This window comes from Passer domesticus, chromosome 23 (assembly GCF_036417665.1).
Source record: "Passer domesticus isolate bPasDom1 chromosome 23, bPasDom1.hap1, whole genome shotgun sequence".
In the NCBI taxonomy this organism is placed as follows: domain Eukaryota; kingdom Metazoa; phylum Chordata; class Aves; order Passeriformes; family Passeridae; genus Passer; species Passer domesticus.
The window spans coordinates 2,527,509-2,543,529 of record NC_087496.1 but is presented as its reverse complement, the minus strand read 5'-3'; the positions used below and the strand labels follow the sequence as shown (position 1 = coordinate 2,543,529).

At 55.3% G+C, this 16,021-nt stretch overlaps 1 protein-coding gene across 5 annotated transcripts; it reads right to left on the bottom strand.

Moving 5' to 3' along the window:
* Nucleotides 1-314: 314 nt before the first annotated feature.
* Nucleotides 315-16,021, bottom strand: SLC37A2 (solute carrier family 37 member 2). Of its 5 annotated transcripts, XM_064397519.1 has the most exons (20): nt 15,865-16,021; nt 13,774-13,855; nt 13,579-13,666; nt 13,141-13,219; nt 12,824-12,959; nt 12,370-12,446; nt 12,110-12,276; nt 11,692-11,729; nt 11,291-11,470; nt 11,065-11,155; nt 10,925-10,987; nt 10,350-10,435; nt 9,496-9,544; nt 9,130-9,203; nt 8,591-8,669; nt 8,417-8,514; nt 7,509-7,573; nt 7,214-7,262; nt 6,642-6,673; nt 5,940-6,195 (listed from the first exon to the last, which is right to left on the bottom strand). In XM_064397519.1, the coding sequence occupies exons 1-18, from the start codon at nt 15,921-15,923 to the stop codon at nt 7,220-7,222; spliced, it is 1,554 nt and encodes a 517-aa protein (XP_064253589.1). In that variant the 5' UTR covers nt 15,924-16,021; the 3' UTR covers nt 5,940-6,195; nt 6,642-6,673; nt 7,214-7,219. The 5 variants fall into 5 exon arrangements, 4 of the variants coding, with proteins under 4 accessions (XP_064253589.1, XP_064253591.1, XP_064253592.1 ...); XR_010350241.1 differs by lacking the exons at nt 5,940-6,195; nt 6,642-6,673; nt 7,214-7,262 and adding exons at nt 315-1,466; nt 2,959-3,059; XM_064397521.1 differs by lacking the exon at nt 6,642-6,673.

Here is a 16,021-nt window from a genome sequence, read left to right as displayed (position 1 = left end):
TCATTCAGTGCCCTGAACTGAGCTGAGATGGTTTCTTATTGTTACCCACAAGAGATGGGTAGAGCAAACAAACAAACAAGTAACAAACAAGAGCAGTTTGTTACTGGTCCTTTTTCACTGTGGTTTAATAAAACTCTTTGAGAAATCCCTGACTCAGGCTTTATTTATTCCACAGAGATGTCACATTTGGCCACACTGTGGTGACAGTGCCCATGAGAGCTGGGGCAGACGTGGGGTTTTGAGAAAAAAACCCAAACAAACATCAGTGTGTGGCTGTGGATTGTTTGGGATGGTCCCCTGGACTGGAAATCAGAGTGGGGAGTGAATGCCAAGTGATCCAGAACAGCAAAAGGAAAGTGAGGAGTGAGGGAGAGGCTGTGTGTGCCCTCCTGGTGCTGAGCAGTCCTGCCAGCCATGGAAAGCCCCCTGGTGACACCTGAGTGTTCCCTGGCTGTCAAGGCCCTCAGGTGGCACTCAGTGATGCCAAAGGCTCACAGTTGCTGCTACCCTAAAACTTCAAACCTTTGCTCAATTCTAGCACAGATCCTGCTGGTCACCTCGTGTCCCTCTTTTCCCCTCCTGGGGGAGAAAACACTCTGTATGTTTTGCAGGAGCAGCAATGGGGTTGAATGCCATTTTGCCCCTATTTTTGGGGGGAAGCAGGGCAGCAGTTTGCTGCAGCAGAGCCTGTGCTGTGCTGAGCTGTGGGCAGCAGTGGCACGAGCTCTCTGCACAGCCACTGCTGCTCTGTGCCCTCCGTGGCAGCAGTTTTTCTTGCATGAAATCTCAAAAAGCTTTGAATTGCAGAAAAAAGGCATTTTTGGTGGCCTGGAGCATCCTGTGACTGTTTCAGGAGGGGAGAAGCCTTTACCCTCCCTGCTGTGTGGGCAGAGGTCCCCACAGGATCCCAGGTCACGGGCTGAGGTGGGCTCTGTTTTGGCTCCTGTTCTCCAGCCCCACAGGGATGGAGCTGCTCACCCTCCATGGCTGAGCAGGCAGCAAGTATTGCAGGGAGGGCAAAGCCCTGAGCAGTGGTCAGGGTCAAAATAGCCAAAAACTTGAGGGCAGAAACTCAGATTTCTTTTTCCCCCATTTTAGAGATTTTTTTTTTTAATTTTGAACTGATGACAGTAAATTAAAGAACCAACTGGCTTTTTCCAGCCCTGTCTGACAGCTGCCAGTCACTAAGCAGGGCTTGCAGGACATGAAAGATTGATAAGGCAGAGCCAGTGGGTGTGGAGGTGATGCTTCCCTGGCAGAAAATGCCCCAGCACCCCGGAGCACTGACTCAGTCAGCTAAAAAATGTAAGTACAGTCCCAAAAAAAGCAGAAAAGAGGCATCTCTGCTTTCCAAACCGCAGCCGTGCTCAATCCCTTCCTGTCCTGAAGCCGAGTGTGTTGAGGAAATGCTGAGCATTTATGCATCACAAGCACATTGGGGTGTCCTGGTGATTTTGATGTCACACCTGAAACAAAATTCATATTTAATTCATTGTGTTAATAACATTCATGAACAGGAGTTTCTCTTCCAGCTCTGTGCCTGCTGTGTTGTTATCCCTGTGGTTGTGGGATGATTTGGGAGCCTCACTGAGGCCAAAGTTTCCCCAGGGCTTCAGTCCAGCAAATGAGAGGGAAACCACAGCAAAAGCAGCTGGGGCTCTAAAAACCCAACCCCAACAGCAGAAATGTGAAACTTCTCCCCATTTTGTGCTGTCATTAAACCCAAATAAGGGCTTTTTCTGTCCCCTTAACTGTTTGTGACTAAGATGAGTCGAAAGGCTGACAGAGCAGCAGTTATTTTGGGGAGAGCAGAAAGCCACACTGCAAGACAGGCACAGTAGCTCCTGCTCGAGGAGGTCATTTCAGCATTTCCCCAAAAACCCCATTAACTGGAGAAAGCCTCATGTGCTCTCACCCCCACTGAGACATTCTGAGCTTCATCCTCATCCTTCACAGCCCTGGGCAGTGGGGAACCACCAGCTGGATGAACTCAGCCCGGGCTCTCTGTGTATTTATTTATTCTGGGGAGTTCTGCTCCTCCCCGCAGAGGGGCTTTCCAAACGGTTCCTGTTTATTTTTGGAACAGGAAAGGCCATGTCAAGGAATTGGTATGAGCCAGAGCTGCTTCCCAACCAGCCCCAAACGGTGATTTTTTGCTTCCATCCACATCCCAGAGCTCCAGCTCCTGGAGATAATCCCTTCTAGCACATCTGCCTCCATCTAGCAGCCTGATCCTTTATTCTGGAATTAACGTGCCACAGGAGGGCAGGTTTGCCTTAAACCCCAAGCTTGCTGTTGCAGGTGAGGATTTTGGGACCTCAGAGGATGTTAAAGCCAAGGATTCCTGCTCCAGCCCAAAGTGATCCAGCCCTCCTCCTGCAGGATCAGAGAACCAGATCTGCCATGTCCCAAGTGCAGGCAGAAAATCAGGCTGAATCTCAGCTCAAGAAAGCTGCTGTGCTAAAAGCCCCCGTGTGTGCCAGGATGAGGGCAGGCTGGCTGCTTTCAGGTCAGGGGGAAAAACAGCCCTTTCTTCTCCCTAAATCTCTGCCTGGCTCGTTAGAAATGAGCAGGGATGCCCCTGCAGCAGGATGTCAGTGCCCAGGCAGTGCCAGGCTCACCAGCCCGAGGGCAGCTGCTCCCTCCTCCCTGAGGAGGGCAGGGAGCAGTGCCAAAGCAGAGATGGAAGGAGCAGGAGTGTCTGCAGGGGAAACTCCTCTCCTTGATTTAAGGTCCTTGAACGACGGCAATTCCTCATGTCTCACGCTGCTCTCTGCTGGCACTTAATTACCCTCACTGGAAAAACTGCCCTCAGATTTCCACCTTGACTTTGCTGACTTCAGCTTCCCTGCTGCTGGATCCTGATTTGCCTTTGGCTGCTAATTAAAAAGCCCTTCAGCCTTTGCCAGCTGCTCCTTGCATAGGTAATTACAGACCGTGCCCCAGCCACCTCCTCACCTTCCCAGCAGGCCAGCAGCATTCCTCCAAAATCTGTGCAGCCTCTTCCCCATCTGCCTCCGGGGGGATGGCACTGCTGTGCTGTGGGACTGTGGGGTCACCTGCAGAAAAACCCAAACACTGCATTTACCAAACCCAAAGAGCCCGTTTGGGGTGGGATTTGTCCCAGCACAAAGGTGGACACTGTCCATGCTCTCAGGGCCCAAGGGGCTCATGGCAGAGGCAAAGCAGCAGCTCCTTATCCAGCAGAGGAGGAACAAGGCAAGTTGTCTTCCACATTCCTCCCAGAGGAGCCCAGCTCCATTTAAACAGTGTTTTTGGCTAAGCCAAACCCAGGGGATCCCCTCTCTGCCTTCCTACTCACCCTTCAATTCCAAAACTTAGTAAGATCTGGAGTTTTCTTTGGCATTTGGCTCCATTTTTTTTTAAGTTTAAAACTGCCATGGGCTGTGTGCCCTTTCTCCTCACTCCTGGCAGTGGAGCCAAGGCTGTTCAGACTTTCCAAACACAAGTGGGACACGGCCCAGGCCTAAATTTGTCCCGGAAAAATTGTAAGCAGCTGAAAGAACAAGCAGGAGGGGGGAAAGGCAAAAAAAAAAAAAAAGGAAGAAAGGGGAGGTTGGGGGAAATCCCCAAACCAACTCGCTGTTGCAATAAGCCCTGATGTGTGTCAGGACTTACAAGATTTTTTCCCTGAAGGGTATTTGGAGGCCCCCTCCCCAGGAGGATGGCCATTAGGTCACAGAGCAGTGTCAAAGCTGCATCTCACGGGCACTGATGGGCCATGCTCAGCCCAGCTCGTGGGTCTCTGCCAGCAGCAAGCTCCTTGTGAGTGTGCCACGAGCCTGGGGACGCTGCAGGGCCACCCCAAGGCTCTGCTGGGGACAGACCCTGTTGTGACACCTCTCCCTATGGCTCCATCAGGGTGCAGCCCAATGGGGTTGATGTTTTCCTGGGGAAAAGGGCAATTGTGGATTTTATTTTTCTCTGCCTGCTCTTTTTTCCCTGCTTTTTTCCCCGAGGCCCATTGAGCACCACCAGTCCGAGTGGAGGGGATTGAAGGCCATCACTGCTTGGCCACCTCACAGCTGCAGCTGCCACTCCCAGCTGCCTGATCCCTGTGCCACTCCATCACCCTCAGGGGTTTGCAGGGAGCTGGTCCAACTGCCTAGCAAGTTCCCTCCTTTTTTTTCCCCCACCCTTTTTTCCACTTTGCTGATTAAATCAGCACTTAATAAAATCACATCAGGGCCAGGTGTTTTCTCCTCGGGTCAAGACTCAAGGAGGTGAAGTCAATTAGAGCTGCAATTCATCCCAGGCACACACGGAGCCCCCGGCGCCGGGCACTGCTCTGCCCTGGGCAGAGCGCCAGAGCCAGGCGCGATCCCCGCGTGGTGAGGGGATGCAAACACATCCCAGGGGACAGAAAACACCTCCCAGGGGATGCACTCACATCCCAGGGGACAGAAAACACCTCCCAGGGGATGCACTCACATCCCAGGGGATGCAAACACATCCCAGGGGACAGAAAACACCTCCCAGGGGATGCACTCACATCCCAGGGGATGCAAACACATCCCAGGGGACAGAAAACATCCCAGGGGATGCAGTCACATCCCAGGGGATGCAGTCACATCCCAGGGGACAGCAATCACACCCCAGGGGATTGCAATCATATCCCAGGGGACAGAAGACATGGCAGGGGACAGAAAACATCCCAGGGGACAGAAAACATCCCAGGGGATGCACTCACATCCCAGGGGACAGAAGACATGCCAGGGGATGCAGTCACACCCCAGGGGATTGCAATCACATCCCAGGGGACAGAAAACACCTCCCAGGGGATGCACTCACATCCCAGGGGATTACAAACAACCCAGGGGATGCAATCACATCCCAAGGCACTGCAAACTTCCCGGGGGATGCAGTCACATCCCAGGGGACGCAAATACATTCCAGGGGACTGCAAACACATCACAGGGGACAGAAAACATCACAGGGGACAGCAATCACACCCCAGGGGATTGCAATCATATCCCAGTGAAAGCAAGCACACCCCAGAGCACTGCAAACATCCCAGGGGATGCATTCACATCCCAGGGGATGCAATCACATCCCAGGGGACAGAAAACATCCCAGAGGACAGAAAAGATCCCAGGGGACAGAAAACACACCCCAGGGGATTGCAATCATATCCCAGGGGACAGAAAACACATCCCAAGGGACAGAAAACACATCCCAGGGGATGCAGTCACATCCCAGGGGACAGAAAACATCCCAGGGGATGCAGTCACATCCCAGGGGACAGAAAACATCCCAGGGGATGCAGTCACATCCGTGGTTTCCACGCGCCCCCCGGGCTCCGCGCACATCAAAGTCGGGCTCCCCGGCGCGCACAGCTGGCTGCACAGCTGGCCCTGGCTGCACAGCTGGCCCTGGCTGCAGCCAGCTCGCACCCTGGGCACTGCTGAGCCCCGTGGCTGCCCGGGCAGCCCGCGGGGCTGGCGGCCAGCGGCACCCCCGTAACCTCCCGGGCCGCTCCTAGTTAGGAAGCGCTAAGGAAGATCACCAGCTGCCGGCACCGGCCCCAGAGCAGTCAGTGTGTGAACGGTTCACTGTGGTGTGGGGGCTGATGCGTGTTCTTGTGGAGTAAATGGTATGATTCTGGAGTATTAATAATCAGGAAAAACATCGGGTTTAGTCTTTTTTTTGCAGTGGGATGAGTCAAGGAGTAAACCTAGCTTAATTTGGGCTCAGCCCAGGGATGCTCCCTGTGTAGAAGCAGCTTTTTGTTGGTGAGGCAGTGCCTAAAGTGATTTGGCATCATCCTCCCGATCCAGACCCTGGAATACCCAGCAGGGTCTGGATGGGCCAGGCTCACAAACAAGAGCCTGCAGGTGGAGGAAAGCAAGGAGAGGGGTGTGATCGCTGCCCCCAGGCTTGGCCGAGCCTGTCAGGACACGGCACGGAGTGGCCACACGGATTTTCCACGTTTTTATTAATAAAACGGCCGATGGTGCAGAATTGACCCAGCAAACCGCTTGGCCAGCGCCCTTTGACCACTCCTCGCCCTTCCTCCGGGGGAAGCAAAGCCGCGGTGGCAGCGGCCATGCCGTGCCGTGCCGGGCCGGGCCGGGCCGTGCCGGGGCTCCGCCCGCGCTCCCTCCCGGTGCGCCCCAGCCGCTCCTCGCTCCGGCCCCGGGCGGCTCGCAGGGGACGCGTCAGAACTCCTTAAACCTGCGGGAGAGAAGCGAGCGGCTCAGGGAGAGGGCACGGCCCCGCGGCCGGCATGGAGATGGAGATGAGGATGGGAAGGGAAACCAGCCTGCCGGGAAAGCCCAGCCCGGCACCGCCACGAGGAGAAGCAGACGCGAGCAGGAGATGAGCCACCGGTGTGTCTCTGGCCAAAGCTGAAATGCCCCCAAAAATCCTACAGCGTTTGTGCCTCTTCTCTGCAAGCCGCTCCAGAGACACTCCCCAAAGATATGTAAGACCTCAAGACACTGCAGTACTGCCACAACGAGCCAGCTGCTTCCCCCAGCAGAAACCAGCCAGTGTTCGGTGCAAACACGGCTGCTGTCATCCCCTAGGACAGGAGTCACTCCAGCCAGCCCCGGCACAAGAGAGCAGAGCCTGGCAGCCCTCCACCGGCAGCTGGAGAAGGAGATTTGGGCTGCACTTACCGCAGCACGAGGCCCAGACATTGGTCTGTCACCTGCAAACACAAGACATGAGGGACGGAATGGTCGCAGGGGGTCGGGGTCTGGCAGCCCTGCTGCCAGGAGTGGCGGTGGCCCCTTCCTTGAGATGCCACATGGGGATGCAGGTGGCAATCGGAGCCAGTGATTTGGGGATTATTTACACGCTCGCTGCAGTGATTCGCCCAGATTTGATTAGCCAGCCCTGGCTGCGTGTAATCAAGCTCAGTTGCACAGGTGGGCAAAGCCTATAAATTCAGTGGTTTCAAGTGCATTAATCAATGCCAATCAATTGGGCATCTGGGCCAGTATCTGCTAAATCAGCCGGAGACAAGGATGCAGTGCCCAGCCACATCTCCCTCTCCCCGCTTCCTCCCACTTCCCCACCCTCCCACAATCTTAAAATTTGATCTTTTGATTCCCAAATCTTGATCTCGGCCCTAAACGATTGGAGCAGTGGCTATTTCTAGGCTGAGCCTGCAAAGTGAAACTCAGAATCAGAATGGATCAGGCTTGTGTTTGCATTTAATCCTCAGGGCTCAAGTGAAGATACTTACACCGAGCTACTTCCCATCCATCACTGACTCTGTTAGCTGCACACTAGAGCTACAAAGACACAAGGACACCGTGCTTAGCACCCCGAGCGCTTTTTGAGGCGCAGATGGCTAAAATCCCCCAGGCGCTGCCTTGGCGTGAGGTGGCAATGTCTCAGTGGCCAGGGGACATGGGGCGGGCGGGCTGGCGATGCCCGCGTGGAGATGCAGCAGCGACAGCAAGGGGTAACAAACATCCTTCTGCAGCAGCAGTGACAGGCGTGGCACCGCGGGCCACTGCGGGCTGCCAGCTACGTACCCTCTCTGCCTCGCCATGGAGCCACACCAGCCACGGGCCTCCTTGACCACCACGCGAGCCAGGAGCTGCAAGAGCAAGGGTGGAGGGTCGCTGCAAGGCTGGGGGCACTGCAGCCTCCAGCCCTGGCACCAGTTTTGCCTCCAGCAGCAGAGCAATTCTACAGCGCTTCCCAGCAAATGTCATGTGGGCTAAAGCTGTGCAAGAGGTTGCTGGGAAAAGCCAATTGAAAGCAGAGGTTTGGAGCCTGGGGAATAGATTTGTAAAGAATTCTCAAAACTTGATAGATTTGTAAAGAATTCTCAAAACTTGATAGAAAATTTACACAGTCCTGTATATTTGTATGTAAATACTGAGATAGGGTGTGTTGGCTTAGGAAGGTTATGGAATAGAGATGACATTGTTGAGAGAGAGATTGAAGTACAAATAAGGTTTAATAGGTTTCAAAATATGATTTTGAAGAAAGATTAAATATTTTAGAGAATTAGAATTGTGAAAAATGTGTTGTAGTAGGACTATGTGGGGAAGAAATACAGGTGATTAGTGTTAAAAGTAATACTAATATTGTGTAGTAAAAGTTAATAGGTTGAAAAACATTTATAAGGTATTGTAACTAGAAAATAGTTTAGTTTCTGATGGAATAGTGTTGAGTTTTTTGTGACTCACTATTTATTGAGACTGATAATAGAAGAAAATCTTTTAAAACATTTCTCAGTTACCCCATCTCTGTAAAAGTTGAGAAAACTCACAAAGTGGTGCCTGGTGTGAGGAAGGAATAACTCAACTATCTGTTTAAAACACCTCTCAGTCACCCCATCTCTGCAAAAGCTGAGAAAATGAAGTGCTAGTACAGGAAGGGAGCCTGTGACACCCCAGGGCAGAGAAAGGAGTCCTGCCCAGGTGACACCTACCAGACAAGCCAGGACATCAGCTGCTATCAGCATGTAAAACACGTTATTCCAGCCCGTGGGAGAGATGAGCCCGGCCAGCAGCGGCCCCAGCGCAGCACCTGGGGGCACAGGAGCCACGTTAGCCCTGCTCACACCCGAGAGGGGAGCAGCACCCCCAGCACCCCCAGGACACACCAACAGATCCCGTGCCGTCGATGATGGCCGTGACCGTCGAAAGGGCTTTGGCATTTCCTTTGAGAGACTCATGGGTGCCCTGTAAGGATGGAGGGATAAAACGTGAGGAGCAAAAGCAGCTTTGGGTGCACAGCCAGCATTTCCGATGTCCCAGGCAGCAATTTCCATGTGTCAGACCCAGCCATGGACAGGAAGACCAAACTGAAATGCTGCCTGCAGCCAAACCATAGATCACCAACAACAGGCAGAAATTCCCAGGGGAATTCCCACCAAATATTTCCACTCAGAGGGAGATGCAGCAGAGCTGAAACACAGTCATGTGACCAAGGTGAAAAAGCAACAGGAAAAAGCCCTGTGTTTAAGGGAGGGTGTGGAGAGCAACACCAGGTGTGACAGCTCTGCCCTTCTCCACTGGACTTCAGAGGCATGGAAAAGAAAGGTAAAGGGCAAAAATCCCAGCAAAACATCCCTCTGGGAAGGAGGGAACAGGCTCTGGGTGTGCTAGGGCAGCGTGGCGGGGTCTGAGGTGCACCTCTTACCAAATCTGCCGACACCGCTGTCGTGATGAGCGCGTAGGGCCCGTTAACCAGAGCACCACAGATGATCAGCATTGCTGCAGAGGTACCCGGGAAGAGATTCAATCTTTAGGTGCAGGGAGCAGCAGGACATTGGATCCATCATCCCCACCCCACGTGTGGACATTGCTGTCCCACACACCCATCTCCTGTGCATCTCCCCTTTCCCAGGAAGATCCCACCCAGCAGGCAGTGAACACTCATCCAACACCACCCTCCCCCAAATTCAGCCTGGGAGTCTCCAAGAGGAGGAATAAAGGCAGGTGAATTCTCAGTATCTTCCAGCACCACTTCAGTGACAGGACCAAGCTGCACCATAGAGCTCCTTACCTATTGATGTGCCAATGCCATTCTGGCCCACATGGTTATACAGGAACAGCTGGAAAAGAGACACAAGGTGAAATAGTTATGGCTACTCCAGCTGTTTTACCAAGAGTTTTCCTTGCAGCAGTACCCTGGAAATAGGATGGAGAATGTGGGGACCTGAATTACTGCTCGTGCCAAGCACCAGCTGGGATGGGGGGCTGAATGCACCCCTGACCTCTGCATCCCACTGGCATGATGAAATACCTGGCAGCTGGCAAGCAGAGGTGCTGCCACGATTTATGGCCAGTGAGGCTCTGCCAGGTCCCACAGCTGCAGCCAGACATAATTTGCCCCAGTGGTGCTCTCGGGGCCGCGGACGTGACGCAGCCCCTCTGCTTCCCAGCACGTGCCAGCTCCTTCAGGAGAGGCTCCCATCCCAGAGCCAGCCAGGATTGGATTACAGCCAATTAGCCATGCTGTGGAAGCAAAGCCAAATGAGCTCTGTGCAGGTGCCTGGGAAGGATGTCCAGGCCAAGTTCCAGTGGAGCATGAGGCTGTTGGCATGGAGGCTTTTGGGATGAACATCAAAGAGACAAAAGCTGGACCGGCACCCCCAAGGCTTTGAGCACAGTTATGGCAGGATGGAAAAACCTAAGGGTGTTTTTAGTTGTCAAGGTCTCTGCAATCCCTCCCCAGCCCCTAGAGCTGGACATCCTTCCCGGGAACATTGGGCACGTGAATCAATCCCAGCTCTCATCTCAGCCGAGCGCGTGACCAGCCTGTCCCGGGCGCTTGGGAAGAGGAAGGCAGCTGTGACTCAAAGGAGCCGGAGCAGAGCAAACCCTCGTGACAGGTTTTGAGCCCATGTGACAGCTCACCATGGGAGCAGCGACCACCAGCATCACGCAGCACGTGGTGGCTCTGCCGCCAGTGTAGTCAGAGATGAGGCCAGCGAAGATCCCCCCTACAAGAAAGAGTCGCAGGTGTCACTCACACCACCCCAAAGGCAGAGCTCTGCCTGGCTCAGCCCAAAACCAACGTGATGCTCTTTCATCCCCCGTCTTCTGACCAGTATGCCCCCAAGGTTAAACACAGTAATATCAGAGTGAAGAGCTTTGATTTATCCCTTCCACTTCCTCCCTGCAGATGGTTTCTCTGCACTTTCCATGCTGCTCTGGTCTCTTCCACACTTACAAACTGTAAGCAAGCAAGACCTTGCAACTGTGAGCAAGCGAGACCTGAGGAAAGAGGCTGTGATGGTCGGCAAAACAAATGGGTGCCAAAATAAAATGGGCGGGCGTTTGCTGCCTACTGAGTGCTGTGAACACTGAATAAACCTCCTGGGGGAAAGAGATGGTGTTGCCTGTGGGGGGACCAGCCAAGGCTGGTCAAGGCCAGGATTGTCCTTAAATCACCCCAGATCCACCCCCTCCACCCCGGTACGCTGACGAACCTAAAATACCCCCGACATCAAAGAGGGTCGACAGGTCCCCGGCTTCCTTGGCACCGAAATGAGCTGTGGGGGAGAGGAGAGGGGTGAGGAGATGCTTCCCTTGCAAGGCTCACTCCCACCTCGCTGTCCCCAAAACTCACCAACGTTGACAATGTAGAGGGGCAGCCAGTAAAGGAAGGTGTAGCTCACCAGCTTGGCAAAGAGCAGGCACAGGGAGAACTCCACTACGCCCTGGGAGGAGAGGAGGGGACATCAGAGGAGCCTCCTTACCCCAGCCTCCTCTGGACAGTGGGTTTGTCCCATTTTCTGCCCTGTGGATGCTCTGAGCTGCTCTGGCTTTGCTCTTTCCTCCATGCCAGCACTCACAGGTATCCGAAGTGCCCCAAGGAAGCTGATGGCTTCGGGCTCCTCAGCTGGCTCCTTGGTGCTCTTGGAGTGATCCACGCTGCACTGGCCTGAGAGGCTGAGTGGGCCCTCGTTGGAGATGACTGCTTCAGGATCCTTCTCACTGGTGGTCACTCCTCCAGGATCCTCATCAGCGGCCGTCTAAAATCAAGCCAAAAGCAGCAGATGTGGCTCTCGTGGCTGGAGGAGGCTGAAACATTGGCTCTGCTGCTGGGGCATGACCCAGAGGATGCTCCCAGTGGAAGAGCAACAACCATCCCCTGTGACAAGTGAACATTGCTCTAATTCCTGCCGTTACAACCTGCTGACCCAGTTGTTTCACCCAGCCCAGGACGGGCCCCTTGGGAATCGGCGCGACTCACGTGATGCAGAGGAGGATTGCAGTCAACATCCTCAGGATCTGCAGGGAGAAAGAACACCCTGTGAGGAGAGCCTGGAGCAATCCCACTCCACCTGCTCCCCCTGCAGCATCTCACAGGGGCTGGGAACCCGCAGGTCCAGGCTGCATCTCTGGGTACTCTCTTCCCCAGTAAAAACCCAAAAGATTCCCCTGGTATTTCCTAGAAAGGCAGGCTCAGAGAAGTGACTGGTATAGGGGATGAGCCTGCCTGGACAGCCCCAATGATGCTGAGCATCCCCATGGTGGTCAGATCCACATCCCTGCTAGCCACAGGCTGGAAATAAGTATTTGGGATTGTCAAAAATTCTTAGAGATGGGCAAGGTGGATAATTGTATATATTATATTGGTAGTCTGCTGTGCCCCAGATGACAACACTCACACTCCACGAGGAAGAAGAAGCAGATGACGCCCACGATGGTGATGATGATGCCAGGCACCACAAAGGACAGGCCCCAGGCAGAGGAAACCCAGGCACCGGCGATGAGCGACCCTAAGATGTTGCCAACGGAGGTGTGGGAGTTCCAGATGCCCATGATGAAACCTCTCCTGGTGGGGACACAGCCGGGTCAGTGCACTGGGGTGGCTGCCAGGGTCAACAGGGACCGGGACTGGCATGAGACACGTAGGAGAAAAACTCACTTTCCTTTGCCAAACCAGTTTCCAACGCATGCCACGACAGCAGGCCAGCCTGTTGTCTGCACCAGCCCATTGCAGACCTGGCAAGAGATGGGAGCATCACCCAGCAAGCACCGACCACAGCCACGCAGCCCCGCACTCTTCTGGGCTACTGGGCTCGAAAATAGCCACCCCTATCCAAAGCTGTTAAGAAAACACTTGGTTTGATTGTTTTTTCCCTGCTGGGGCAATCCTGGGGCCGTTTGCATCGCTCCCATGGCTAAACTGGGAGTGGCTGGGGTTGCCAAGAGAGACAGGCACGCCCGGCAGTTTCGACGCCCACGCCACGCACAGCCAGGTTTTGCGGGGAGTGGAAACGCTCAGTGCTGCCCTGCTCAGAAACTGGGCCACCCCAACCCCTTGAGGTCACCGAGAAAATGAGACGAGGCCGTGGTGATGAAGCCTGGGCACAACACACCTGCACGACAATGAAGTACCAGAGGACGTGGATGTCCCAGAAGTAGCCGAGGCCGAAAAGGAGGGTGAAGAGCCCGCTCATCACCATTCCCCCCGACAGGTAGTAGCGCAGAGGGAGGCGCTCCCCAAAAATGCCGCTGCGGGGAGAGGGCAGAGCACAGCAGGAGCTGAACGGGTGATGCCAGCAATGGGAGTCACCACACCGAGCCAGCACCCGCATCCTGAGCGGATCCCTGGCTGCTTTCTGCTAGCATGACCCCATCCCAGTGGAAACCAGTTTCCACCAGACTGGTGAGTGGAGGGGAAGGCGCTGGGTACCTGATAAACATCCCGATGGCGTAGGCCACCAGGAAGGCATTATCCAGCGCCCCAAAAAGTTCCTTGTAGTTGTCCCCATCTGGAAAACAAACATTAGGGCCACCTCAGGCTGGCCCCCACCTTGTGTCCCCTCCCCGTGGCTGCTGGCTTGGTCTTGTCCCCCCTTCCCCAAAGCCTGGTCTCCATGGGGGCTTCTGGGGGCATGGCCAGGTGCCATCGGCACTGGGACCTGGTCCTGTCCTGGACTGCACCACCCGCTGCTGCCCTTTGGCCCACGGGCATGGGACAGATCTTCATCACTTAATTACCTCCGGGTGCCTAATGAGCAGCTGGCTCCCTGCCAAACCCCGGCCACAACCTGGTATTAGGGAATGGGGGGAGCCCAACTTGGCTGCCACAAGCGTGGGTTTTGGGGTGCCTGGGGGGCCCCAGCCTTACCAAAGGGGGCCCAGCTGCACCAGGTGGTGCTGTTGGAGTCATTGTGGGGGTTCGGGCCCAAGGCTGAGCAGTTGGGGTGCAGCTGGCTCTGCAGGGAGAGAGAGAGAAGGTGAAATCAAGGAGCTGTCAGCACTCTCCTCCCCATGTGCCCTCTGATGTTCCCTGTCCCACAGCAGGGGTGAGGCTGGAGCTCACCTTGACGATGCTGATGGGCTTTCGGGAGAGGTGGTAGCTGGCGTAGGAGAGGAAGGTCAGTACCAGGGTCAGTCCCCGATAGCTGGGGAGGAAGGAAGCAGAGAGGTCAGGCTTTGTGGGACAGGGATGAGTGGCCTCAGCACCCAACGGGACTCTTCTGCTGGATTGGTGACCCGAACCAGCTCAGCTGAGCTGGTCAGAAAATGTGCAGACCCCTTAAAAAAAGCCCAGGATGTGGCTTAAAAATATCAGCTGAGTTTTATGTGGAACATTAAGCAGTGTTTCCACCTCCTCAAGCAGTTACATCCCACCGAAACACAGGGTGAGCAAGTGCCTTCCTGGTGTCACGAGTGGAAACTGTGCTGATTCATCATCACTGCCAGGGTTAATCAAAGATAAGCTGGAAAAAAAAAAAAGCAGGGGCAATACCAGCTCCCCTTCCTCCACCACAAAGCCATTTTATCCCCTTTGCTTGGATTAAATGCAGGGAAAGGGAGAGTCTGGGCTCAGGAAATGGGGATGCTGCACCCATCAAAGCTAACAGATAAAGCCTGGAGAATCCCAGGTAGGATCTAGCACTCTCTGGAGCAAGATGAGTATCTCTGCAGGAGCTATCCTGCCCTCAGGAAGAGTTTTATGGCAGCACAGAGGATGCAAGTCGTCAGGGGCAGCTGCGGCACACAGACATGTCACGGGGTTGCTCCAAGTTAAAAAAAACAAACAAGCTTTCCTTTGGCGGTTTTGGCCCATTCTGCTCCTCTTTGCAGTTTCACTTCTCCCTGGAGCTGCAGCAGTGACGGGTGTCCTGCTAATCCAGTGCAACTCCCTGCGCAGTGCTGCCAGCTCCAAGGCTGCACTGTGGCTGAGAAACTGCTGCTTCCCACCCCAAAAAATGAACAAACCACCCAAAATCACTGCTAGTGGCTGCAGGGCTATAGAGGCCGCAGTAGGGAAGGGGAAGATAAACTTTGCATGCAACACCCCCTGGGTCAGACACTTGGGTGTTGAGATTTTGCTTTTTACCCTACATGTTCTGGCAGGGAAAATTCCAGCAGATGGAAAAGCAGGGAGGGTGTCTGGCAATGGGCTTCCAAAAAATCCAACTATTACTCGAAATTAAATGGGCAGCAGTCCCATCACCTCATCAAAAGAGAAGGCAGCAGGCAAGGTTTCTGTTTTGGCCACATCCCACTGAATTTTGAGTGTGAGGGCCTGAGACATCTGGAGGCTGGCGGGTGCTGCTGCCCATCTCAAGGTTCCCCCTCCCCGGCCGAGTCCCAAGCCCTGGGCTGCAGTCGGTGTGAGCTGATCCCAGCTGGGTCCAGTGCCTGAAGGCGATGCTGGGCTCTGGGGGAGTGACCCCTCATCCATGTCCCCAGCCCAGGTCTCATCCCAGTCCCCAGAAAAATGGTCTCCAGTCCATGTACTGGTCCCAGTCCACTGGTCTGGGGCCAGCCTCCATCCCAGTGCCAGTCCCTATCCCCAGGGCCAGTCTCTGTGCCCAGTGCTAGCCTCCATCCCAGTGTCAGTCTCTGTGCCCAGGGCCAGTCTCTATCCCAGTTCCACTTCCAGTGGCTGCCAGTCCCCAGTGGAATGCCACCCCCTCCTCCCTAACCCTTGGCTGATCCCTGTGCCGGTTCTGGTGCCCATCCTGGTGCTGGCTCCAGGGTCCAGGGCCACTCTCTGTCCCAGTGCTGGTCCACAGAGGAGTGAGCCCTGTTCCAGAGACCGTCCCTACCGCGGTGCCAACACCCTCCCTGCCCCATCTCAGTCCCTGTGTCCAGGACCAGTCCTGATCCCCCTGTGCAGAGCTGGTCCCACTCCCGGTGCCGGTCCCTGTATCCAGAGCCAGTCCCGATCCTGGTCCCTGTATTCAGGGCCAGTCCCGATCCCGGTCCCTGTGTGCAGGGCCAGTCCCGATCCCGGTGCCGGTCCCTGTACCCAGGGCCAGGCCCAATCCCAGCCCTACATCCAGAGCCAGTCCCGGTGCCGGTCCCCACATGCAGGGCCAGTCCCGCTCCCCGTGCCGGTCCCCGTGGCCAGGGCCAGTCCCGCTCCCGGAGCCGTGCCCCCATCCCGCTCCCCGCTCACCGGCTGTCCCGGGGGAGGGCGCGGAGCAGGCGAACCCCGGGGGCGAGCGCTGCCCTCATGGCGGGCGGCGGCGGCGCTCGGCCGCCCCCGGCTCCTTTTCACCGCCCCCGGGGCCGCCGCTCCCGCCCCGCCGGCCCCGGTCCCGCCCCGGCCCTGC